We start from the raw sequence: 26,403 nt of genomic DNA, 5'->3' as shown, positions 1-26,403 counted from the left end.
GTATTTTTAGTATTTCTACATTATTAACAATCAAATGTTGTCATTGTCTCCCCTTCCCCAGACCAAACAGTCCTAGCCTTAAAGCCTAGTTCACTTTCAGAGACAGCAAATTAGGTGCTCTCCTATAAATTTTTATGAATAACAGTAAAAAAAAAAAAAAAGAATTACTGGGTATTATTGAACAGCTGTTAAAGATACAAATCATTTCACTTGATATATTCTAAGGCTTGACAACAGGAAGAAAGGACGCCGCATTGCTAATAATATATTTTCATCAGAAGTATCTATATTTTGTGTCACTTGCTCTTAGAGCCTACTCTGTCATCATTGACAACTCCCACAAACTGAGCATTTCATAATATTGGCCTGTTGATCTGATGCCTTTACAGGCAACACAAATAACTGATGCTGAAAAAAATAAAGAGCAGCTAGGTGCGTATAATAGGGATCCATATGAACAATGAGATAATACACACCAATACATGCAGGCTTTTTTTTTTCCAACATCCTGCAGTTTAAGAAACCCTGCCTGAAATGCACAAGCAATCCCAGAATATGGCAATTTGATAATGTTAAGAGTCTTTCAGTCTGAATAAAACCAAACCCAGTTCTTTATACGTATGCTGGTGCTGCATGTCACATCTGGGAAGGCTGGGGAGCCTCAGCCAGTATGCTGCTGGTGGAGCTGGCTGTTTGCTCAGTGGGAAATGCTCTGTTTTTTCATTAATTCCCTTCAGAACATGCACATTACCCCCCTAGCCTGTATTAGACATGTTATAAACATGGAGCGAGTGATGTATGAGTGGGAAGGCAGCTTGTCCTGGGTACTCCTGGGTAGTGCTTTAGCATTATGAGGGTGTTCGCAGACTCAATTATACTGCAGTGCAAAAGGATTTGCAGGATTACCTGTGAGATTCATTTCCTAACCTGTCTGCAGGACTGAACTTGCTAAAGGAAGGCAGGCAGTCCCCAGCTCTGCAATTTACTCCCAGTAAAGATCTGTCAGAGCCTGAGAGTTCTTCCAGTCGCAGTGCAATGAAAGATGGAGCAGTCTGGAAGGAAATGCAATTAAACCAATCTGCCAATGAAACCCAAATCCTCCGAGCTGCTCCGTCCTCTGGTTCTCCTTATCCATCCTGTCTCTTCTCTGCTTGGGGTAATTAGATTGAAAGCTCTTCAGAATGAGGAACTGTCTGCAGCCTGTCTCTTGTGTACCAGTACGATTGCAGTTGGTGCATAAGAAAATACATTTGTAATTAACGTTTGTCTTTACCGCCTCTGATGAAGACACAGAACTTCAGTCACTGATTTCTGTGAGAACTTTCCTAAGGATGAGCATACAAATGCTAGCACAAATAGCACGCAATGGTTTTCCCGAGGGATTTTAGGCTGTTGTGAGCTGAGCAGGAGCGCAGCAAATCTTGTATACGTTTTGACAGTTTGTGCACAGCAATACAAAACCAATGTGAGAGTCAGACCTGGCTAAATAAACACCAAGGCACTGCTTCCCACCTCTGCCATGTGCAGGCTTTTCAACCTTGGTCCGTGCTGAATTCAGGGCCTCTGAATCGTGCCCTGCTCTACCATTCAGCTGCTGCCAGAATGCCTCTGTGCTTTTGTCCACCTTCTGCAGAGAACAGAGTGCACTTCCCAGCCCAACTATAGTGTTTCCAGGACAAATACGCTGAGGACTGCGAGAGACTCAAATACTGGGGTCATCTCAGACCACAGTGTTTTCTCAGCAAATAATGAAGTAGGCTCTTTCCAATGCCTTATCTTCCAAAGCCAGAGCTCTGGGCTCTAGCTTGCTGCGTTCCCAGCTCGCTGTTGGGGCAATGGCATCAGCTTTTCTTTCTTTTTGTAATTTGGAGCCGAGAGAGATGGCTCCTTGTTGCAGAATTGCCCTCTTTGTGCTCAGTCATTACCTCTGCAGCTCGGCGGTCGGCCTCCCGGACCTCTGTAACAGATGCTATTGTGCAATGTGAGCGACTGTGATTGAACTTTCCAGAATGGATTTTAATTAGAACCATAACTTCATACAGTAGCTTGGAATGAGTACAGGAGAAAAATCAAAACGAGATGAAAAAGAAAAATGCCAAAAGGCAGGAAAATAAAAGGCCATTTTCTTGGCGTCTTGTACTGAAACACACTGGACAGGAAATATTCTGCATATCTGTGAAAGACAAAAGCATAGAGCAAGCAATATTAATTTTATGTGAGTGACAAAAAGCCAGATCCTCACTGGTGTAAATCAGCATTGCTTCATTGGTTTCATGAGAACTGCCATTTCTCATCGACTTCACTGGTGCTGTGCTCGTTACACTAGCTGAAAGCCCAGGCCAGCTTGGCACAAGTGAAACTAAAACACTTGGAATGCCTGTTTACAGTTTGCTTTTTTAAAATAAATCAATACACGTTGTATATATTAAGTTTCAATAAATCTTTTGTTTTGTAGATTGTCCTCCACTTGGTCTAGAGACACTAAAAATTACTGACTTCCAGCTCCATGCCTCTACAGCAAAGCGATACGGCCTCGGGGCCCACAGAGGAAGGCTTAATATTCAGGTAACATCCATTTTGCTGCTAAGTGGGAGAATGGCTTCAGGTTGTACGGCTACATAAAGGGAGCCAGTGGATGGTTATTGGTTCTGACTGCCTTGACAGCTCATGTAATTCAAGTGAAGGGAAAACGCTGGAATTAGAGCAGTGAACAGGGTTGATGGATCACCCTTAAAGTTGTGGGGTTTATTTCCCTGGTTATAGAAGTCACGTGCTGAGGTTGCAAACCCCAGCAGAGCTCTGTGGGTGAGCAGAAGTGGGTGCTCCCTGCATGGCTGCAGGAGCATCTACAAAGAAGCTCCCACTACCAAGGACTTTTTGCCATTTGCCTGCAGTTAATGACAGCAGTTAATTGGAAGTATGTGGCTCTAAGTGAAGCTCTTGCCCTGAGGCTGCTTTTCAAAGGCAACGAATATACTACAAAAGATTCTGCAATTCGTAAGCCGTAAGCAGACAGTCTGCTTTCTCTGCTTTTATTTAACGTTAAGGTTGTGCTTAGCTACTTTGTGTGTCCAAAACTCTATTTCTCTATTTCTTGTGTTTTTTGTCAGGAGGCCCAGTAAGTCAATCTGCAGTCTCTCCAGCAGTAGAGCCAACTTGAGTGGAAGGGGGCCAGGTGCAGCAGTTGGGTGCATGTGAGGTCCCACCTGTGGGCTCTGCAATATCGTTCTACTGAGGGCTGAGCAGTTTTCTGCTTCTCAGAAATTTTCTGCTTCTCAGAAAGAGTGGTAATGCTGCAACGTGCTGCTCTGTTCAAGGAGTGTTCAAGAAATGTGGAGATGCGGCTCTAAGGGATGTTGTTAGTGGACATGATGGGGGTGGGTTGGGGTTGGATTGAGGATCTTAGTGGTCTTTTTGCAACCTTAATGATTCTATAAAACTATATATATAGATCTGTGATGCAAATCTCTGAACTCTGTGTTGGCTGTGCTTTTTCATGATCTCTAGAGGTCCCTTCCAACCCCTACAATTCTGTGATTCTGTTAAAGTCCACTTTATTTACAAACGAAAGAATAACATGGGTTCAGATCAGGAACCTATCTAGCCCAGTATGCCATTACCGCCAGTAACACCACCTTGAAGTAAATAGAGGAGAGTCTTTGATATAAATGATGGTTCTCCTAATGGTGGTCTGGAGCCTCCAATGGAAGCTGAGGGAGCAGTCTTCTGCTGGGAAATGAACAGCAGGCAGCTCTTCCTTCCCAAAGGTCGGTGAGGCTTAGGGCAGGCTGGCTTGGTTTCTTTTGGTGCCCTGTCTCCCAGGTTCTTGTGGCTGCACTGATCTCCCCCTATGTTCACCTGCTGGTTATAATAACGATGCTTCTGCCAGGTCTGTGATGATTGATTCTGTTCATTTATTATACAAAAAGAGTCTCCCCTTCCTTAATGCTGTAGCTCTGTGCCCTCCATGCAGTGCTGTGGGGTCTTGGGTGGAAGGACCTTCGCTCCAGAGCCAGCTTAAATGGGAGATTTTCTCTCTTCTTTGGTCTGAGATCTTTGCATAGAAAGATTGTACATTTTACTTGGTTGGTTTGTTTGTGGATTCTTTCTCCCTGTGAGCACAAATTTCATAATGTCACACTGCTGCTTGATTACAGATTTTCACATTGTCATTTCCTTCAGCTGAAGTTTTATGTGGACTGATTCTCTTACTATGCAACAGCTATTTTTGCAGTTCTCTGGTACATGCAGTTATCCTATGGCTCTAGGAGGCTTGTATACAAATAACACAACAGCACCCAGCTCATGGTGAACTTCAACTTCAGTGACTGCTCTGCTGTATTTTCTTGTTGAAATGCAGCCTTTTTCTCTGCTACAACCTTAGCTCCAAATGGAGATTTCTAATAATCCTCCAATCCACGATTTTCTCCACTACTGAAAGCTTATCTGTATGCTACAGACACAGCAATTCCCCAACCCCCTTGACCATTAGGAGTTACCACTATGTCTGGCGCTTATTTCTCCTTAGATACTGCTCCCTTTGAAATCAGCTAAAAATTAGCAGCACTTACATTTTGCAGCTCTCTTCGTGTACCTTGCTTTTCAGCATTAAGTTTTAAGGCTTGTGAATTTCAGTCACGTTGCTGTGGTGTCTATGCTTATCACCAAGCACAGGCCAGACTTAGCAGGGCTCTAAGGATCTGCCCTCTAGGATCTGCTTCTGCAGAACCCTGTGTTGGGTGGCACTTGATGTTGGATGCTGGAATTCCAACTTATCTATGCTCTCTAAGGAGTATTTGATGATAATTGTTCTCATCTTTCAGGAATGAAAGCTTTCCAAAAAATGTGATATTAATTTAAACTACTGAATAATAATTCTCCTCTCTTTCTGTCTTTCCTCATAGAGGAAAGCTTTACAACACAACAAGCATCATGCTAATGGGCAGCATTCTTAGTCTGATTGAAGACTGAGGGTCCCAGCCACAGCAATGGGAGATACGGGCAGAATTGGTGGAATTTCATCAGTGAGCAGGGGATTAGCATGACGTTGGTTCAAGGTGCTCTGCAGATTGTAATGCTTCCTGGCAAGCACTGGTTTTCAACCCTAAGGCTCCATCAAATTCCATCTTATTTTAAAATGCTCTGAAACCTTTGCTTGAAAAAGATTCTAACTAAGGCAGTGATCATATCTGTGTTGTTTCCCACTGTTCAGGCCTCCTTGAAGAATTTATCTTTCGTTAATGCAGTTCCTCACCATGCAGTGTGCTTCCTCTTGTACATGAGCTTTGCTTTTAAGATACTGGAGTGAGGACACAGAAGTAGGTGGCTTCATGTAAATTTGGCCAAGGCAGGAAAACTAATAATACTTAAGCTTCCCTGATCTTAGATTTGAACGCTGTTGAAAATGAGAAGCCTCAGGAATTGAATCTGTGTCTGCTTTGCAGTGCTCTCTTCAGATGTTACCAGACTCAGGCTGGAGAAATAGGATTGACAGCTGCATCTCCTTTTTGTGGATTAGACCAATCCAGCACCTGTTTTGGCAGAAATTTTGTGTACAAATGGAGAGAGAGATGTCAGTCTCTGACATCGTTAACCAACTATGGCTGTAATCTCAACCCAGCTATGTCTGTAATCTCAATCCAACGATGGCTGTAATTTCAATCACAGTATAGAATAGCTGTATGTCAGAGCTTAAAGGAGTCTCTAATACACATTTTCAAAGTTTTCCATACTCTTCATTTCTATTTGGGAAATATTTAAAAATATCCTTTCTTGGAGTTGCATGGATGGCAATGATAAATCCACATTAAACACAGATGATATAACATAAAAATAAATGTAGCCTCTGAGAACCATATGGAAAAGCTTCTGTGCTTTCTGTGACAGTAGCCAGCTTGATGCAGAACATTTCCTCAGTTTCAGTAACAAGATAAATATCTGAAGACCTCGCATGACATGTTTCTTTGACTGTTATTTCTTGTGTGCTTAGATTCTGCAAAATAAAAATATCTTGTGGCTATCTCCCTTTTGAAAACGTGTAGAAGACTGCTTGTGGAGTTTATTGTTGATGTAGTTCAGCGTATAGATTGGTAAGCAAGCTGGAGTCCAGCGGGGAGCTGGGCACTCCTGAATCCTTAAGCTTAATTTTCTGCAAGGTCTGAAAATCCCTAATGCTGAAAATTTAGTGATGGGAATGAGAACTGGTGGAACACAGCATTGCTGTTTCCATATGCTTTACAGTCTCTTTTGCTGATTCTGGAGGAGGAAGAGTTAACTCCACCACAGACTATTACTGAAATGGAGCAGAGATCACTTTTTAGGACTTCCATCACTCTGAAGACCGTGTGGATAATTTGTTTTTGGTGAAGGCTCTGTCAGGCCGCAGGCACAGACAGGTGGACTGGACTAGACTGAAGTTCTGTTTGTGCTCTCTGAGCTATATTTGTAAGTAATGGCTCTCAGGTTTTGAAGGGGTTTTGCAGAGTTCTTTCTCCCACATAATTTGAGCAAGAAAACATTTTGGCCATTCCATATAACTGTGGAGAATGACAGTCTCAGGGTGCTTAAGATTGAGCCAAAGGAGAAAATGAAATGAATGATGACTTCATGTTTTCTTTTCTTTTTCCCAAGAAAGACCTTTGGTTTCCTGGTTCTGATTTATGAAGAGTTCTGCTTTCTTTTCAGGCAGGTGTTAACGAAAATGATTTTTATGATGGTGCTTGGTGTGCAGGAAGAAATGATCCATTTCAGTGGATTGAAGTAGATGCTCGAAGGCTAACAAAATTCACTGGAGTCATCACACAAGGAAGAAATTCTCTCTGGTCGTAAGTACATGCTTGATTTTTTTCCTTGAGATTCTGAGCTTTCAAGCCAAAGGATTCATGCTGCAGTGTGCTTCTGTTTTTCAAGAAAAAGAAAGAATTGAAATGATGCACGAAGTTGAGTATTGAATGCAGGAACACTGAAAGGCAAAGTGCTTTTACATGGCATAAAATGCAACTTTCAAGGTAGCAAACTTCTATAGTCATTATTTACATCTCTTAAAGGAGGCAATGGGTTATATGCCTTTATACTTAATTAGCCAAATTTCATTGTGTTAAGCTTTCTAATTCTTTTCCAGAATTAACTTGATTAGCTTATCATATTAAAGAGTAAATGGCGACACTCCAATACAGTTCTGAACTTAGAAGTTTTTTATATCCTTACTTTTTGTTCTAAAGAGGAATTTATAACAATCCAAACCCAAACTCCTGGTTTTGACCAGGAGTGAGCTGTTTGGTACCAGGCATGCAGTTCGGGCTTCATGGATGGGAGGAAGACTGTGCATTTCAAGTCTACTTCTATGAAGATTTTAAGGAGAGCTTGCAACAAGTCAGCCTAATTCTGTCACTGCAAAGAGGCAATCCAGCCATGCATAGCCCAGGTCTACCATTTTTGGTTCCCCAGTGTTGGCTGTTTCCAATGCTGAAATCAATTGTGAGCTTTCTGGTTATTTCTTGAGTTATTGGTTGAGTGTACTGCACTGGGAAATAACTGCTTTGCAAAGAGTTGTATGCATTTGTGTGCACTTACTCATCTGTGGCCTGCTTCTGAGTGTAGATGCCCAGATTGCAGTGTTCACTCAGTCTTGCTTAACTTCTGGTTGGATCTCACTGCGTTATGTGAGCAAATTACCCTGCTTGTGGGGAGAGGCCTTTTCCAGCAAGTACACAGGAGACGCACAGTATAAGATCGGTTCTGGTCAGATCCCTCATTAAGAAAATCTGTGTGATGCACAATAAAAGGGAAACAAGAAAAAAGGGAAACATCACCATAACTAGGAAATAAGGAAATAAGTTCCTAGGAACTACGAAATAAGATATAATTTTCCTTATACTGTTTAACTTTCTGATATTTCGTTTCTTTAAACAACGGAGAGGAAGCAGGAGCCTTTTTGGCAATAGGGTTTCTATATTTATTCCACACTGTTCTGTATTGGATAATTACAGTAGCAAAGGATTATTCTTTCCTGTATTCATACTCTTGACGTTGCTATTCTCATCAACACCAGCACTGCACTGCTTTATCTTGTCACACTGCTATTTTTAGTTTGGCTGTATTGTGAGTTTGCAGCCAGACTCGATGTTCTATTTGTAGCTGGTACTGTCTGGGTTTTTGGAGGGTTTTTTGTTTTTTGTTTTTTTTGGTTTTTTTTGGTTTTGTTCTTAACTGAGTCTTGCTCCATGAAAAGTTGGTGGGCAGAATGGTAATGGCCTTCAGGAGGATTGGGTCTGATGCTGGGAGAGCTGATCCAGGCTCTTCCTGAGCTGTTGTTCAGCTTGCAGTGAAATTGGCACATTTCTGCCTCGTGGGGCAGGTCAGTATCTCCTGGAAAATGTGGCTTCTCTTGTCAGGGTCTGGTGTAGTAGGCATGGTAGCATGGGTTGATGACTGAACTAGATGATCTTAGTGGTCTCTTCCAACCTTAATGATTCCATGTTTCTAATTTGGTTTGTGGAAGTGGCCTCCCTCGAGTCTACCTCATTTCCTCGGCCCACGTCATCAGATAGAAGAGATGAAATCTTTTTGGTTGATGTTTGGGTCATCTTTTACACACGTCAGTCCCTAGATTTTAAAATTAACTTGATTCTCATAGAGGTACCACAATAAGATTTTCAATATGCAGCCCTCATCTGGACCAGGACAGGTATCCTATGGTTTCCAGCATCACAGCACTTGGGGACAATGTGTCCAGAGCAATGTCAGGTGCTACTTTCCACATTAGTTGTAGTGGAGCATCCCTCCAGCAGTCAAGGAAGAGAGGAAATTAAAACCATGAAACCCTGGGGTGGACAGGAGCTGCTCGAAGAGAAATGGAATCTGTAGAACAGTAGAGACTGAGCATGAAGCAAAGAATGCCTTGGGCTGGAGTTGAGGGGCACTGGTGGGTACACTGGTACTCGTGATGGCATCAGGATTGCATCAGACCCCAGCCTGCTGGGACTTGTGCTGCTGTGGGCAGGTGCTTTGGTGAGCATTCTATTACAGTGGGCACTAGAGACAAAGGAGAGAGACGTTATCTTCCTCTCATGCTTTGCTGCCATTATCAAAAAGCACTACTGATGAAATGAGAGTTTGTACAAAAGATGTCATTATGCTACCTGAGGCATCTTCCCAACTTTATGAAGTTATGTGACAGGAAAAGTGCAGTCATAGATAATAGAAACACAGGTATATTGGGAAATAAGCTTATTTTGGGTAGGAGAGACAGAAAACAGCCTTCTCTTCTGTGTTGTATTAGAAGCAAAAGCCTGCCAAGCCTGAGAGCCAAGGTAGGATTTTATTTAAGCCTTGGAGATTTTCCCAGCATTATATAAGAAAGTCAAGACACCGGGATATATGTGTGCTAGGTTCACCAATGCTATTATGTGATACAGATTAAGAATCAGAAAAAGCCATTTTTCTGTCTTCATACTGGACAAGAAACTTGAACAAAGCAGAAAAAAAAAATTACTTAAATGAAAGTCACCTGTGAACTACTGCCCAGATCAGATTCATACCTGTCCCTTTGGCTTCCTGCAGCTGACTTAATGGGGACATGTAATGACAAGGAAAGGAAGGCAAGGACACTGCACTGAGTGCTGCAGGAAATCACTCTGCTCCACGTTGTGAAGCTGCAATACTGGAACCAGTGGGAATCTGGCCTTCGATTCTGCAGCTACTTCTCATGCTGTAGCCAAAGCTAGCTTACTGGTGCAGGAAGCAACCCTTTACTCCTTTATAACAGCTCTGACATCTGTCATCTGGCTTTGCTGACAGCTGCTCCACTCAAGCAGAGGTGGTCTCTTCACCTCAGCTGCCTTGTTTATCAGGTTTAGGGACTTCATAGGAAATGGATGAGCCTAAAGGTCACACCTGACATAATGCAAAGAGCACAAAAATGCATGAAGCTGTCACCCTTCGTACTCTGGCAGGAACTGCTTCACCTTAGTTTTTCTTCTCTTAGTTTCACTTGCGAAGTTGCCTGTTCTTGTCTGCCTTCCCAGGGCATTTGTGCCCGAGCTTGAGACATGAGAGCACTAAGGAGGAAGAAGCCAATGTGCTGAAACAGCTCTTGAAAGTACACGTGACCTGACTAGAGAAAGAAAGAAAGAAACCATGCTCGGTTAGTAATGAATACTTGAATTGTTTAATCATTTCCTTTATAGAGAAAAACACTTCTCGAAGTCAAATTCTGTACTTGAGCTGTGTGGCTGCAAATTCCATGACAGCTACTTGGAAATGAATCATTCTGCTTTTCTCTCCCTCTCCAGTCACAAGCAGAAACAGGCCTTGCGTGAAACCTCCTGAACTGGGAGGATCTTTACCAAAGCAAATATGTGCACTTGGTGGGTGTTGCAGTTTGGGCAGCGCAGGCACTCCTGAGAAACCCAAAACTGTGGCAAAGCACTCTGTTCACCATCATCAATACCAGCTGGGGTTTGGGCTCTCCAGAAGATCTGCAGATGTTGAGTTTCTCAGGAAACGGGGAACAGCTCGGAGAACCGGGGCTCCTTTCTGTCTTCCGTTCTGATGAGATGTGGAACTCAGGTGTGCTGCTCGTGTGGGCTGGTGTAAGTAAGAGCTAACACCTTGAAAGTATGTCCTATGAACTGAGCACGTTTGGGGATTAGCATCTCATGGCCTTAGCACACTGCTTCACTGTGAATATCATTGTTAACAGAAGGATGTTACTGAACTCTGTTTGCAGAGCTGTTTTGTTTGCCTTTCAAGAAGGTCGTGTGAGCGATGTAACCTTCTAGAGATGCACGTGACATCCTCTTCAGAGACTGAGGATGCCAATAGATTCAATCTAGCTGAGCTACTGGAGGGTTTATGGCTGAGAATTTGGGGGAGAAATATAGTGTGTAATTCTCTTTAATTCTGCCAATATGTCTTTGAGTTTTATGAATTATGTATCTTCAAGCAACTGTTCAAGGCTGAGAGGGGCACTGGAGGCATCACAGTGGAATTGGGCTGTATTTAAAGCAATGATGTGATAGTTTAAAATATGCGTTCTTTTGAGAGAGGAGAAGAAAACATTAATCACTCTTAGCAGTTTGAAAACATGTTTCTCACAACCCAAACAACTGGATTCCCACAATCCAAACTTGATAGCTCAGTGCCATCTTTTGTGTCGAGAAAAAACCCGTATATTTAAAGAGACTTCATGTGTTAATACAAAGCTTCAACAATTTCAAGGTAGAGGATGCTCTGATTTTTAGAGAAGTGGATGAGATGTTTCAGCAACTTATATTTGTGATGATGCATTCTTTTTAAGTTAATCTTTCAAACATGCTAAATGATGCATTAATATTACTTGTCAGGAAATAAAGTGACAATGTGGAAAAAAAAAAAGCATGGGTGCAACAAGCTGTGCAGAATGCTCATTCTGGAGTAAATTTCCACAATTTAGCAGGAGAAATTAAAAATATTTCTTATATATTTATATTATATATATAATTATATATATAAACTCAAATGCAAAACATTCATTTTTAATTTAAGAAAACAAGTGTGGACATGGCAGTTCACAATGCACATCATGACCCCCAGCATTTCTCTTTATAAACCATTAGTAGGGAACAGCAGGTCTGCAGCAAGCTGAGGTTCAACTCAAGTCAGTGCTGTTTATTTGCTGCTGATTTGGGTGGTGCAGAATGCTGCTTTTTCTTGACTCGTGAGCTGAATGTTTTGCCCCACTTTCTTGTTACTGCAGTGTTCACCTCCATTTCCTGAGGAGCCAAGACTCATTTCTTTGGGGCAGTTCTTAAGTGAGGATTCCAAGATGGTAAAATTTGATGCTTGCAAGAGGGTAAAATTTCTTCCTCCCCTCTTTAGCCACTTGTTATGTCTTAGTAATAGTAAGATTGTCTTTTTGATGAGAGAGTCTCATCAGCATTTTTGGTATTCCAATAATCAGGAATTTATCAGGGATAGCCGAGTGTTGCACTATTAGTGTTTGGGACAGCAGAGTGGTTATTTATTGGTATTTGAGTTGTTGCTAGAGATACCCAAGAAAACAATTTGCACAGTACGTGAGAAGAAGGGGTAAAATACAGAGAGAAAACAAACCAAACACAACAGTGCTTTGGAAGCACAGTGGAATAAATTGTAAACATGGTTCAGTTCACGAGAACAACAGACACGTTTGGCATTGACTTCCAAAGCAATACCATTTTTCCCCATGTTGAGGATGTGAAAACAGACCCCGAATAACAACTTCAGCAAATTCAGTGAAAATCTCTCTGTGTTTTATCCACATCCTGTAATAAAATAGGCAGCTGCTGTGTACGGACACGAACTGTTAAGGCATATTAAATCAGCGTGAGATGATATTGGCCCTGACTGGGTGACGGGACTGCAGAGATTGTTACAGCCTCCCTGAAGTCAGGTCTCACTGAGTGACTTCCCAGTCCACTGACATCGTATCAAACACATCATGCAAGTTATGTAACAATCTGATTTCAGTGTCACTAGTTATCATCACAGAATGGCTTGGGTTGGAAGGCACCTTAAAGATCAGCTAGTTCTAACTCCTGTCATGGGCTCATTCCCTAACTCTGGCATGGTGCAGATGCCTTGTGGGGAGAGAGCCTGCCCTTCTCCTGGGGGCATTCAGAAGGGGAGGGGTACTACAATGGGAAGCTTTAAAACCAAACGAGCTGAAGCTTTTAGGAAAAGGATATACCAGATAAGTACAGGAAACAGATTAGTCAAGCGTATTACCCACAGCATTGATTTGTGTATCTTTTAATGTGAATTGTGCCTCTTTGCAATGAGAGTGGCTAAGTGTGAGGTTACCAAAAGACTGTTGTGCAGCTGCTCCTTTTCCCCTTCCCAAGCCAGCATCCATCCTGCACACAGCAAGAGCTTGGCCATGTCTTTGTGTGTACTCAGTAGGCAGGAGCCCTTTCAGCATTGCTGTAAGTGTGCTCAGAGCCGTGCACACAAGTGGCAGTCTCTGCTGGTTACTGTCAGAGCAACCAGAGGCTGACTGTATTTAGCAGATATAAACGATGCGGAAGGTGTGGTGGAGGAAGAATTTCAAGCACGTGCAGATCCCTTTGCAAGGAGTGCCCTGTGAATGAAAAGTGTTAAAACTGTAAAACCTTTGAGGCCAAGGATATCTTTGACCCCATGCAAGAGGCTTGGGGCCATACAATGTTTTTAAAGTGTGAAAGCATAGTAGTTACGGGAAACAACTACAGCTGGATTTCCACTGGCACACTGCTGCCCAGCATTATGTGGTTCCCAGCTGTAAGATATTATTCTGTTAACATCAGTGTCTCAAAGCTTGCTGGGGACACAGATGGACTTGTCCGAGTCCAGGCAAGTCCTGGGCAAAGGTTGTGAAATCCTCTGTCTGGAGAACTTTGATGGACAAGCCTAGGGGCAAGGAGAGAGAGAGATAAGCTGCAGCTAAATAGCTGTGAAGCGGTCTTTTGTGTGGACTTACCTCAGGATGATGGCCATCTCGGGGGATACTCACATGAACTCTTGCTCAAGCGCCCCGGGATGTCACGTAGGCAGGAGGATAAAAAGAGGAACCGAAAACCACGAGGGTAGGTGTCTGCCATCAGACACCACGGAATTCCTGCGTGCTGGCGGACTCTCCTGGGCCTGCTACCTGAGCCCTGCTGCTTCCTCCTGGATCGGCTCCGCGACTTCCTTCTGCCGCCTGCTTGCTGCCCAAGGCCGGCCACGCTGCTTCTCTCTTCCGCCCCCCCCGCTGCTTCTACTTCGGACCATCGAAACGTCGTGCAACGGGACGGCTGCTGGATCCTGGTGGTGACTATCTCCGCTTTACTCATGGATGGGCCTGGGCAGTCTGAGCTGGTGGGGCAGGCAGCCCATAGCAGGGGCTGGAGCTGGATGAGCTTTAAAGTCCTTCCAACCCAACCATTCCGTGGATTTTCAAGGAAGGCCAGAGACTAAAATCTTATAAAAACCCACTGTAAGATGCTGCCATTGGATGGGAAGCACATTTACAAACTCACTGAGAAGGGAGTTAGGAAAAAAATAAAATAAAGTCCATGTTTAATTCATTCAGAGCAAGAGAATTTCTTGCCTTGAGCTTTTCTTCATAGGGCCTCCAAAGAGCCAGATCTCACAGCAGTGTATTCATTTAAGTCAGCTAGAAGCAATTTTAAAAATTAAATATTCAAAGATTTCAATTATTAAAAAAAAAAAAAAAGCCCACCCTTGCTTGCTGTTCAAGCTTCATCTCTTAAATCATGTTCATTTTAATTAGTTTGTAGAACTTGCTGGGCTACCTGTGGTTAGCCAGAGCATTTTTTAACTTGGCTTATTTTTGAAACTGTTGGGCAGTTGGTGCTTTAAAATGTTAACCACGGAAATGTTGTTAGGCTATATTAATGGTTTTATATTTATTTGCGTGAGATTACAGATTGCTTTTTCAATCAGAAAATCATTAACTGCCAGCACGCTGATTGCATTGCATCATTAGAGATTAATCTAATGTTTGCCTAGCGTTTTTTTGTATAAATTCCTCTATTTCAAGCACTTGGACTTGTCGATTTATGTATTGTTGAAGGATACAAATCTGTTTGCCTATCGTTTTTATTTTCTAATTTTGAGTTTTGCAATGTAGACAGATTAGATTGCCCTGACAGCAAATGAATGACACAGTCAGCTTGGAGTCAGGTGATGCTCACCTGAACTCTGCCAATGCTTTCTGGTCTCCTCTGCAGCATCTCAGTGGCCACGGGGTTGAATCTTTGCCTATTTGCCTTAAATCCTGTGGGAATGGGTGGTGCGGATGAGCATCCTTTGAGGCTGGGATAACTCACCTGTTGCTCACACAATTGTCCATAATTGAGAAGCTTGGCTCTAAATAGTTCACACAGCACAAACTAAAACCATATCCAGACAGTCAGAGGTTGAGGTGCTCACCTGCTGGAAGTTGGGCAGCCAAACCTACTGGCACCTCTCCACTGTTGCTCATGGAGGAAATCTGCTCTCTGCTTTGATAAAGTTTTCCCTCTGTCCATGGGTGAGTTGCCTAGGCTTCCCCCCAGCTTGGTTTTTTGGATGGAAATGGATAAACTGAACATTTCTCATTCATCATAGGAAACTGAATTTAAAATTGAAGATTCCAGATAAGCATAATCTTATTATATATATATATATTATATTATATATAAATTAGCTAATTATAGAAAATGCTTTTTTTGAAATCCATTACAGTGAGTAAATTTGGATTGTATTTGATATTTGCATTTACTTGCTGGTTAACTTGTTGATTAGTCTTAGCAAAAAACACTGAGATTTCTCAGATTATTTTCTCTTGATAAGTTAAGGCTGGAATAAATCTCACAAGGAATCATTAATGGGAATCACCTGAATCCAAATAACTCCTGTCACATCTGTATCTCATGGCCCTTTTGTAAAAAGGGAAAAAAGAGGAAGAACTTGCACCCATAGATGCAGTTTTAGTATTTATTGCTAGTGTGAAGGAGAAGGTCACCTGTGCTGTGTTTATTCTGTACCTCACAAATGCAAAGAAGATGTTTATTCCTTACAGGCGAGCCATCGTGCTGATTTGTGTACGTACTCCCAGGATCCTCTGAAATCCTCCTATTCTGCAACTGTACCAGTCAGGATGTGATCCCATTTGTATTTTAATTGGCAGACTGCCTCTGAGAAGCATTTCACTTGTTATCGCTCAGGATGGATTATATGTAGAAAGATTAGTATACATTTTCCTCCAGGAGAAGTCGGAACTTCTGTTGACTGTATGGAGTGAGAAAATTAAAATACGGTAAATAAGTCCTAGCTGGGGAGTGCTTCAGAAGCAGTGATCTCTCCTGGTTTGTAACGTTGCCTCTTTTGGTTGTTTATCCTCACCCTGAAAACTGACCCTAATTCAGTTATGTGCATTGAATACATGCGTCCCCATTCAAACCTGGGATTATTTCTCTCAGGCTTGCTTTCTTTTTCAATGGGAAAAGTTATTTTTCCTCTTCTAAAGGGACGTTTAAGATCACCTAGTTCCAACCCCCTGCTGTAGGCAGGGATACCTCCCTCTAGACCAGGTTGCTCACAGCCCATCCAGCCTGGCCTTGAATGCTTCCAGGGAGGGGGCATCCACAGCCTCACCAGCCAAGCTGTTCCTGTGTCTCACCACCCTTGCAGTGAAGAATTTCTTCCTAGTATCTAGTCTAAGTCTACTCTCTTCCAGTCTAAAACCATTTCTCCTTGTCCTGTTTCTACCTGCCCTTATAAAAAGTCTCTCCCCAACTTTCCTTTAGGCCCCTTCAAGTACTGGAAGAGCTATAAGCTCTTCTCTGAGCCTTCTCTTCAGGCTGAAGAGCCCCAGCTCTCAGCCTGTCCCTGTAGGGGAGGTACTCTAGCCCTTTAATTATCTTTGTTGCCCTCCTCTGGACCTGCTCCAGCAGCTCCATGACCTTTTTGTGTTGGGGGCTTCAAAAGTTCTTAGGTGCCTTACGACCTGTTGCATCTCCCTCAAGTGCCCCAGTTCTTTCAAATCCCGAGAGTTTTCCTTGCTCTGCTTTCCCCCGCAGCACCTTTAATACATAGTTCAGCTAAGTACCTGCTTTTAAGAATGACTCCTTTAGAGGACAGCTGGTTACACGTGATCAGTTTACATACATGAAAACAGGATTTAATCATTTGGACTGGCTTTAAAGTACAAAGGTATCTCCAAGGCATGACTCTCCTCTAAGTCACTGTGTATTGGAAATTGTTGTTATGAAAAAAGCAAATTACCTTTACTTCTTCAGAACAGAAAGCACGATGAGATATTTGGGGCATTACCTTCTCTGTAGCTGTACACGTTACCATGGGAAATGCTTAAAGAACCACATCAGTTTTACTCCACTCAGGTTATGGGAAGCAATAACCTGTTTCACCTCTTTGATTTAACATGGACAAGGTACTGTCTTAACATGAGTGAAGATTTTGTTTTTGTTGTATTAGGGTATTTTCCTGTAAATTAGGAAACTGGTATCTAGGGTATCTCACCCTATCCAAGTCTGATCTCGGTGTGTAGTAGTGTGCTAGTGCTGTGATCAATTGCACTCTGCTGTGCAGGGGGAGAATTATGTGTGTCTTGCTCTCTACTGCTAATAAAACCAGGAATTATTGCAGGCTGTGGTTCACAAGCCATAGTCTTCTCAAGACCCGTGCCAGGTGGAGGCCTAATGCTCATACCAAGGAGTGGAACCAGCCTGCAAACAGAAGGAAAATCTGAACCAGGGAATGAAAATGCTCCTGCTTAAAACTGGCAGACTTTGTAGAGGTTTTTATTTATTTTTTCCTAAGCTCTCTGATGACAGCAGCAGAAATAATAAATGTTGTGTAGCTGTAAAGGTAAGACTTCTGAACATCGGAGTGAATGTACATGATGTGATGATGTTTTTCTTTCAGGATAAGTGGCCCCTCCAGGAGAGCGGTGTTCTCTCATGTCCTGGAATTCCAGAATACTGACTTGGGCTTTTCTCTGCTTCTGTTCACTAGGATTTTTTGATCATCTGCTAAATCTAGATTCACATGTCACTTTTTTCATCTAAGTGTTGATATGGCTGTGCCAAGTGGGATTTCCATTGCTAGCAACCTTACATGCTTTATAACGAGACAAAATTTGCAGTCAATTTTAGCTGTGGAAAAATAATTCCAGCCCTCTTTATCTTTTTCCAGGAGTAACTGGGTGACCTCCTTCAGAGTACTGGTGAGCAATGACAGCCATGCATGGACTGCTGTCAGAAATGAATCTGGAGATGTGGTGAGTACCAAGAAGCAGATGTTTTTCTTTATGAGGTGGAGCAAATAGGGTAGAGAGGGGGACTGTCCATGTGGAGCTTTGGTTTGCAACATCAGTCAGTATAAAAGGAACATCTCTCAGTGGTCCCATTAGCCTGAAGTAAATTTAAGAGCACATCATATAATACAGGGAGAGGCTCGGGCTGTCCTTTAAGGGAAATGTGTCTGAGCAGGGAAGTGAATGCTGTCCTGACACTACCTGAGATGAGATATGTACATGGGTTGGCATTGGGCCACTGTTCCATGGGGTCACATCATGTACTCAAAGTCTTTTTAAATAACTGATCTTAGCATTTTCACGTGTTTGGTGCCTGCACAGATCTTTGAAGGAAACAGTGAGAAGGAGATCCCTGTTCTCAATATGCTGCCTGTGCCACTGGTTGCACGCTACATCCGCATAAACCCTCGGTCCTGGTATGAAGAAGGCAGCATCTGTATGAGGCTGGAAATCTTAGGGTGTCCTTTACCAGGTAAGTCTTGCTCAGTTGGTATTGCTATCAATGCCTGTACCAAGACACAGCAATTTTAAGTCCTTTGAATAATTTTTGCTCTTGACACAATACCTCTCCTTAATGGAGAGAGCTATGCAAAAAGAATTGGAAAAGTATGTGTCCAGAGACATGGGCAATATCAGGATAACTCATTTCAAACGCTACTCTGTAGTATATATAATTGGCTATATTAATAAAACAAGATTGCATGGAAGATCTAACAAGATTGTCTCTGTTGTTTGGGTTGAAGTGCAGTGCAATTAATCTTACTGAGTGCACACATACTAGGGAGGCAGTAGAATTATATATCAAGACAATCACTTGCGGATGTCTTTAGCTTTTGAGGCAAGAAAGAGCTATTGTAATAATGCAGTCTGATTTTTATTTTTTTTTTTAATTCTTCTTTTTTAAACTTTATTGCACAGGCTATAAGACTCCTTTGAATTGATCTGAAAGCAAATGCTCTGACTGATGGTAAATGGTTTTAATCCTTGGCTTAGACTAGAAACTGGGTGCTGAAATGTTGAGCACTTGATGTTTCTTTTATAATACAAGTGTAGAGCGTGGTTAGCGTTTGTTACTGAATACGAAGTGAAACCTTAGAAAAGGGGCCTTCTATGTGACAGACCCATATTTCTGATAACCATGTCGTAAATAGTCTCACGGTGGATTAACTTACGCATGTTTGAAGAATTCTGTGTCCAAACCTTCTCTAAGTTGCCATTCTGCTCGCTCCAGATCTTTCATCTGTTATTTTTTTTTTCTTTGCTCTTAAACCGTGGCACCCTGGGGAATCGATCTTCTTTTTTTTTTTTTGCAGGGAGGTATGAATAGCATTTTCAGAAATACTAGAACCACAAAGAGAACTGCCTTTCCAGAGCCTATCATTACTGCTTTAACTGTACCTGCTGCTGTTCAGGGACTTACTGTGTCCCGTTCCACTGCTGATGTAGGGTCTTCACATGCCAAGCAGAGGTAGCTTGATTTTTTTTGTCTTTCAGGTGTTTCAGTACTATTTTAGAGAGCAACTTAGAGAGTAATTCTCTCTAAGGATAGAGGAAAGAGCAAAAATGCAGATATTTTGAAAGATGTGTTTTTGTGAGGTTGGTTTGTTTTAAATTGCAGCAGTTTTACACTTATATTCTTACTGGGTATACACCCATATAGGGCCAAATTCTGCTTTCAAGTGTTAACGTTTGTCACAGCTTCACAGCACCATACTGATGGTGAAAGTGTTACTAAGATCAGAATCTATCTGCACTTTGTCTGCTGTTGAAATGAGTACTGTTACAGCTTGCTGAAGAGCCTGGATTAGCAGAGAAACAGCACTGAGGCTTCCTCCTGACAGTTTTTTATTGAGTTAATTGTCTGCAGTGACCAGTTCTGTTTATTCTTGAAAGAAAATGCTATATGCATTCATTGGGAAACAATTGAATGGGGTAGGTTTATTCAAAATGCAATTGGACTGCAGGAACTGATGGGTTTTGATAAGCTGCTGGCCCATCCTTTTAGCTCGGAGAGGACTGACATCTCTTTCTTCTAGCTCACTTCATTCATTGCAAGCAAGGCACTCAAAAGAAAATATTCCCCAGGTTGCAGAGGCCTTTCCACGCATGTTTTTGACCAGCAGGATATGGCTTATTTTTTGCAGTTCCCTGTAAGTGAATGTCCCTTTATAGACTTTACTTGATTTGGTTCCAGTTAAATAGCCAGCTGGTTTGGCCTTAGGTCCAGCCTCATTGATCATGCTGTTCTGCTACACTGCACTGACTGTGCAACTAGAAATCAAGCTTCCTCTTCTGAAAGAGGATTCCCATGTAAAACTGGGAAAAAACAAATTCATAAAAAACAGTGAGTAGGACTGTGTCGGTTCACCCAACCTTATCCTTTCAGAAGCCAGTGATCCATAGAAGTAGTTTTGCCACACTCGGTTTCCTTGAGTAAATGGTACACTTGTCATTTGCACCCTGCAGGTAGATGTACAAGATATCAAATTGTCAAGAGGAGCAGCTTGGACAGATTTCAGAGCTCCCGTGCACTGTGTCCTCCTGAGCCAATGTCAGTGCATGGGTAGATAGGGTGTAGGGAAGACCCCAAGATGAAAAGATGGTTTGTAAGGAAGGAAGATGGTTCTGGAGGTTTTTCATAACAGTGCCTCATTTCATGTCATTTTAACTTGTAATAGTAGGTTGTATGTCTTTATTAAGCCCTGAATACATTAAGTGGTTGGCACTCAGCCGGTGCTATGTATCAGCTTTCCATCAAGTAGGCTTAAAGGAGAAGGAATACCAGATGAGAAAAGAAATCTGGATAAGATATTAATATTCTAGAAAAGCTTGTTAGCACTGGAAGAAGGCCATGAAAACAACTAGAGCCAGTGAGGTCCTGTAGTAGGACCTGCTAATTAAATCTGCAGTGTATACTACATGACCCAAACATGGACAGAAAGTGAGAAACCACTGCTTGTGGTTACAAGAAGACTTGTACAGACCGATTAGATCAATGGTATTACTAAGATACTTGTCACTTTTATCAACACAATGCTTATATATTATTCATAATGCATTTTTGCTGTACTGCAGGCTAGTTTTGACAAACAGCCTTTTCTAGATTATGAGTGTAGCTCTACAGAAACAGCTGTGCTATCCAACCATGTCAGTACTGCCTTTCAACCAACAGAAGACATTTACCGTTTCACCAATGGAAAAAACAGTTAACTGCTGGGGATAGGTGCCATCAAATCCTACCTGTGCCAGGGGATCGGAGCTGCCATTTCTTGCTGGTGAAAATAGAGGACAAATGCACCCGCCTGTAATTCTCTCCCCGATCTCCAGAAATGTCAGTGTTTACATAGATGTAGACTGACACGCACAATCTTTTGTAATTGCCTCAGAGGGATGGATGTACTTTTCTTGCCTGTTCTTTTTCGAACTTAAGAAAAAAAATCAGAAAGAAAATGTGTATGATCAAAAGTAGCCAGAGAGAAGAGAGAGAAAATTAGCCTAGCTCTTCATGCATTTATTTATACTGTCGAGTATTCAAGGCAATAGGCAATCTTTTAAATTGAATAAATTTGTGATAAAATTTAATTTTTAATAATTCTTATATAGAAGACTATCATTGATATCATGATTATGCCATCGCTTTCAACTCGAGATAAAAGAGGAACTGTAACTCCCCTATAATGGAGTACTGCGTCCTGCACTACATGCATCATTCGGTCCTATTTTCACTGCTTGCCTCTTCTTGTCAAGTTACCTGGTTAAGTCCGGGCATGTGCTCACTTTGTATGAAACTCCACAGTTAGCTTTGATTATTGGTGATTGTGCATGCAGCAGCACTGAATTCAGTGCATTACTTTTGAAAGTAAATTTTTGCTTAAATTGACAGCCTGTCCTAGGGTTCTGTTTTTATTTGTTACAAAGCTAAAACTTAATCTTCTACAATTTAAAACTTTTTTGGAAGTTCTCTTGAGCAAATACTGAATAAAAATGAGACCAATTTCAATACTGCTCGTGGGAAAGGCCAATGCATTATTTATCTCCATACTCCTCTCAACAGATGTGATGTCTTCCAAGAATGCAGTGGCCATCTTTAAAAGGCTTTTGTTCATATTTTATCTGTAGAATTTTACCATTCCAGAGAAGTATTGCCATTGCTCATTGTTATTATGATTTCCATTAGAGTTCTCCATTTATTATTAGAATAGAATTGTAGGAACTCATTAGGAAGATCAAATGATGCTAGAAAACTTTTAAGAAGAAACTACCAGAGGTCAGGAGTTTTTCTCTTGCATATCTCATTCAGTCTGTTGAATTGGAATTAGTTGTGAGGTATTTGACTATATCTCAACATATGTAGAAAATAATCCACATATAGTAGAAGAGTGCAACAGAAAATCCAATCTACATGTCACACTACTCAGCAGTGGATCTTCTCTGTTGCTAGGTTTAATTTATGGGCAATCTCCAGAGCTGTCATGATGGACTAGTGGGCTATTTTCAAGCTGATCTCCTTTCACAGAAATGGAGATAGAAAAGACTTCCTAGTCATTTGCCTATCTTTTTGGAGAAATACAGTGTGAAGGAAACAAGCTATCTTTACCTGAAATCTTATTTAACTCTCATGGTAACGTAAAGATAGATTAGTGGAAGAAAATGCTAATATATTCCTCAGTTTAAATGGAAGTGCCACACATTTGCAGTGTTTTTCCCCCTTGGAAGAAAAAGAGGCTGTCTGAGACGAGGTTGTGAATAAATGAGCACATTTCAATTCAAATTATTCTCTGGTTTGAATATCTTTCACTCCGTTTCATGAAAGAAAATAATTCTGCCAAGGTGGTCCTAGACAACTGTGCAGGGTATTTTATGCATTTCCACATTTTAGTCCTTAAGTTTCCTGCTGCAGCAGAAATCCAATGATCCCAGCCGCCTTGGAGTAGAACCTGGCAAAATATGTGTTAACTCTCTGGGGAGCTGTCAAATAGTGCAAGTTTTCTGAGAAGGTCTAGAGATGCCATCGTTCTCACTGTATGTGTTTTTCAGTTCTTTGACTTTCCACCAGCTCTGCAGTATTCATAGTCATTCCCATGACATTAATGTTTGATGTATGGAAAAAGTGCCAGACTTTGAAAGGAATGGGATTAAAGTATCAGGAAAAAATCAGCTGCTGTATACTTTGGCTTGTGGTGATAGAGAATGCCTTCAACATCCCGGCTGTTTCTTTTTTTATGCTTATTTTTATATTAATTTTTACAACGTAGATACTTTTACGATGTTAAAGATATTCCTTGAGGCATTAAGGAATCTTTCTACAAGAAGTGCTTTTACAATTTCTATTTCTTTGCCATCGATACATTGACAAGTAACCTCTGTGAATTAGCATGGGCTGACCTTGAAGAGTTTGGCATCCCTGAGTTGTTTGCAGGGTTTCTGCAGCACTGCTGCTTTGGGTGGACCTGGATGACCTGCAGTTGGTTGGAAAAAAAAACAACCTGAAAATGCAGGTGTGCTGTCTGAAATGTCACCCTCTTGACTCTTCAGAACTTTTTATAGGCAAAGGAATCTTGTTTCCTCACCTGATTAGGCTCCGAATGAAATAATTTTCCAGTTGGGCTTCCTATACGTGTCCATGTCTATCGAACAACCAGATTTGAGTGGGACAAGATGTTTTTTGCTTTTTTACATCCCACTCAATAGACTATACAAAAGTATTTGTGGAAGGGAATGAAAAGGGAAGAAAATCACTTAAATGAAAATTAAGTATGTGGTAGAATATATGAGTGATTTTACAGTAAAACCTAATAAAACTTGCACGTTTCATTTCATAAATAACTTAAATGGTTCAAAAAAACCCACAACCCCAGAACCAAAATATAAATGCATTAAGAATTTTATGCGGGGAGGAAATATGAGAATTTAGATATATTAATATCAGAAATGTGAAGTTTAGATATGTTAAGCTGTAAGGTATTCCTAGGTAGTTTTCCATAATATCAAAAAGCATTAGTTATTGCAAGAAATGACAACAAATATTTCTCCTACCAGTAGTTATCTTTTTCCCTTTCAAAAAATCACAGCTGTTTAGTGGTACTGGTTGGTTTTTTTTTTTTTGTAGAGAAGTGTCTTTTCACTGTGTAGCAACAAGATAGAATGATACTTAGATTTTAATACTTGGTTCTTCCCCTAAAAATTTTAAGCCAATTCAGGATGATTTTGTGGGAAGAGAAATTATCTTTCAGTTTGACAGTTACACGAAGTATAAGATGTTCTACAGAGAGCACATTAAGGAATGTCTCTGTTTTCCAAAAAATTTGTTTATTCCTAAAATAAATCATGATAGATTAGATTAAGAATTTGTGTATCACAGAATCTAAAGCTAAGTCCTAGCAGTCTTGGCTGGTTGGTTGTTTTTGTTGTTTTTTTTTCCAGGTGAATGGGCAGAACACTCACCTGGAAAGTCAAGGAGGAGAAAGTTTTTTTTTATTCAAACCACATATTCACCTTGGATAGTACGAAACACATGAATTACAAATTATATCCATATAGAAAAAAGCGTGATTACTTGAAAGTTCCTTTTTTAAAAAAGACCTTAGACTACCAAAACAAATGATGAGGGAAACGATTAGGCACGTTTAGTATGTTCAGTGGTTCCTTTCTGTAGGCAGCGCAAATACTCTGAAAATACCACACAAAGTTAAAAACAACTCACCATTCCTTACGAGAGCAAATTAATTAAGTAGACATAAAACATTTACGGGGGCTTTTTCCTCTGATGTGATATATTCTTTTCCTCTCCTTTATCTCTCATCTGACTCATCGTCTGCCCGTGTCCTTTGCACTCCCCTGTGGCCTGAGGATGCCCTTCTGCTTTTCTCTTGGAGTTCAGCAGTGTAGCTGCCGAGTGAGCAGATGCCTGCTGCCTCCTTGCTTTTGTTCAAATCAATACCCGTTGATTTCTGCTGTAGTGAGGAATATTTCAAACTCATTGTTCCTTTTCAGTTTTGTTTTTGAAAACCTGCGTAGGAGCATGGAGGTTTCCACGTTCCATGCCTTTATTACAGTTAAGAATCTTTCTAAGTGGCTAATAAATACATGAAAATTATTCTGTTTCTTTTCTCAGACCCAAATAATTATTACCACAGGAGAAATGAGATGACAACTACCGATAATCTCGACTTTAAGCATCATAACTACAAGGAGATGAGGCAGGTAAGCAGGGTCTGTGCCCTTCAGGAAGGGGAGGTGCAGTTCTTCCAGAGCTCATACAGAATATGGTTTCTTCCTATTGAAATGTTATTAAATGTGCCTGCAATCTATTCAGTTTTTATCTCTTTTATTCTACTATTAAAAGTTGCAATCTATTAAAATTTCAGTATCTAAATTTGTACGTCATCTTAAGCAAGTGTCAGTGCACTACAAGGGAATATTTACACCTAACATGCCATCATTTTGATTCCATGTGTATTTAACAGGTAAACATTACATGAGTTTCTCCTTACAAATTTGACCCTGATTTGGCCATTAGAGTTCTTCTATCTTTCAGGGGTTTGGCATAACCCCAATGAACTATACAGTATCAGATTCTGTAGAGTACTTAAAATCTCACCAGAAACTGTTGAAATCGTTTTGTTGTCTTAACAAGGAAAAAAAATCCAGTTAGTATAGTTCTAAAACTCCTAGCCTTGTTAATTTTGTTCCCATTGCTTCAAATAGTCAATCTTGGTTTTTGTTTTTGTTGTTTTTTATCTTGTTTCGTATCAGCGCAGACATAGGTGTGGATTGCACCAAGGAAATGTTTCTGCCTCCTTTCTTTTAGGATATAAAGATATGTTTGGACTTGAAGCGTGTGAATCATTTGGTGAATTTTCAGTATATTTGTACTGCATGAATCACTGTTCATTTTTATTGAGCAATTGTGTACTGAGTCACAGGCTTATTTCAGCAGAGATTTCATGGCCTATATCTCTTAGCATAAAAATTAGACAAGTAGAAACTCAATTGGCATTATTACTGCCAAGATCAATGAAGTAAAGGGTACTTCAGGTTCTGATTGCAGAAAGACAGGTTGATCAATTTAGAAAGGTCTTTGGTTAAAAAAATAAAAATTAAAAAAAAAATCAGTTTTAAAATTGGACGCTTTTCCAGTTTTAATACAAGCAGAAAATTTGCAGCTGTGGTTGAGACTGCTCAATTGCGACCTGTCTCTGTGTTCTCCCATGATTTGTGTCCCTGCATGTCAAAACAGTTTGTGTGTTCAGAACTGAATGCATTCTAATTGGGTTCTGCTGCTGGTGGGCAGAAGATTGCGAGCTGGGATGTGTTAAGTTTTATATCCCCCAAACTGCTCTTTGGTGACAGCCACAGAACTTAATGTTTCCTTTAACTTTTTTTTTTTTTTTTTTTTTTTTGGTAATACAGAGTGTTGTTATCAGTTTTGTTAGCACTGCCAATCATCTCATAAAAGCACTGATCTTTGGAGTTATTTATCATAAACACTGAAGGAGGAGGAGGGTGTTCCCTGGGCCATGTTTTGGAAGCATTACATTACATTGCAATATGTCAGGCATTTGTAGGAGGGAGGAATTTTT

At 41.0% G+C, this 26,403-nt stretch overlaps 1 protein-coding gene across 3 annotated transcripts in view; it reads left to right on the top strand.

The window, feature by feature from the left end:
• The window catches only part of CPXM2 (carboxypeptidase X, M14 family member 2), a 64,616-nt gene that overhangs the window by 20,438 nt on the left and 17,775 nt on the right, over positions 1–26,403 (top strand). For all 3 annotated transcript variants that reach the window (XM_003208224.5, XM_085229928.1, XM_085229929.1), the window contains exons 2-6: positions 2,456–2,565; positions 6,685–6,824; positions 17,701–17,785; positions 18,143–18,293; positions 24,936–25,024. In XM_003208224.5, coding sequence (XP_003208272.2) covers positions 2,456–2,565; positions 6,685–6,824; positions 17,701–17,785; positions 18,143–18,293; positions 24,936–25,024 — 575 coding nt within the window. The remainder of the gene's footprint in view (positions 1–2,455; positions 2,566–6,684; positions 6,825–17,700; positions 17,786–18,142; positions 18,294–24,935; positions 25,025–26,403) is intronic.

This window comes from Meleagris gallopavo, chromosome 8 (genome assembly GCF_905368555.1).
Source record: "Meleagris gallopavo chromosome 8, MGAL_WU_HG_1.1, whole genome shotgun sequence".
Taxonomy (NCBI): domain Eukaryota; kingdom Metazoa; phylum Chordata; class Aves; order Galliformes; family Phasianidae; genus Meleagris; species Meleagris gallopavo.
Note: the sequence above shows the minus strand (reverse complement) of the source record. Positions and strands in the feature narration are given on the sequence as shown.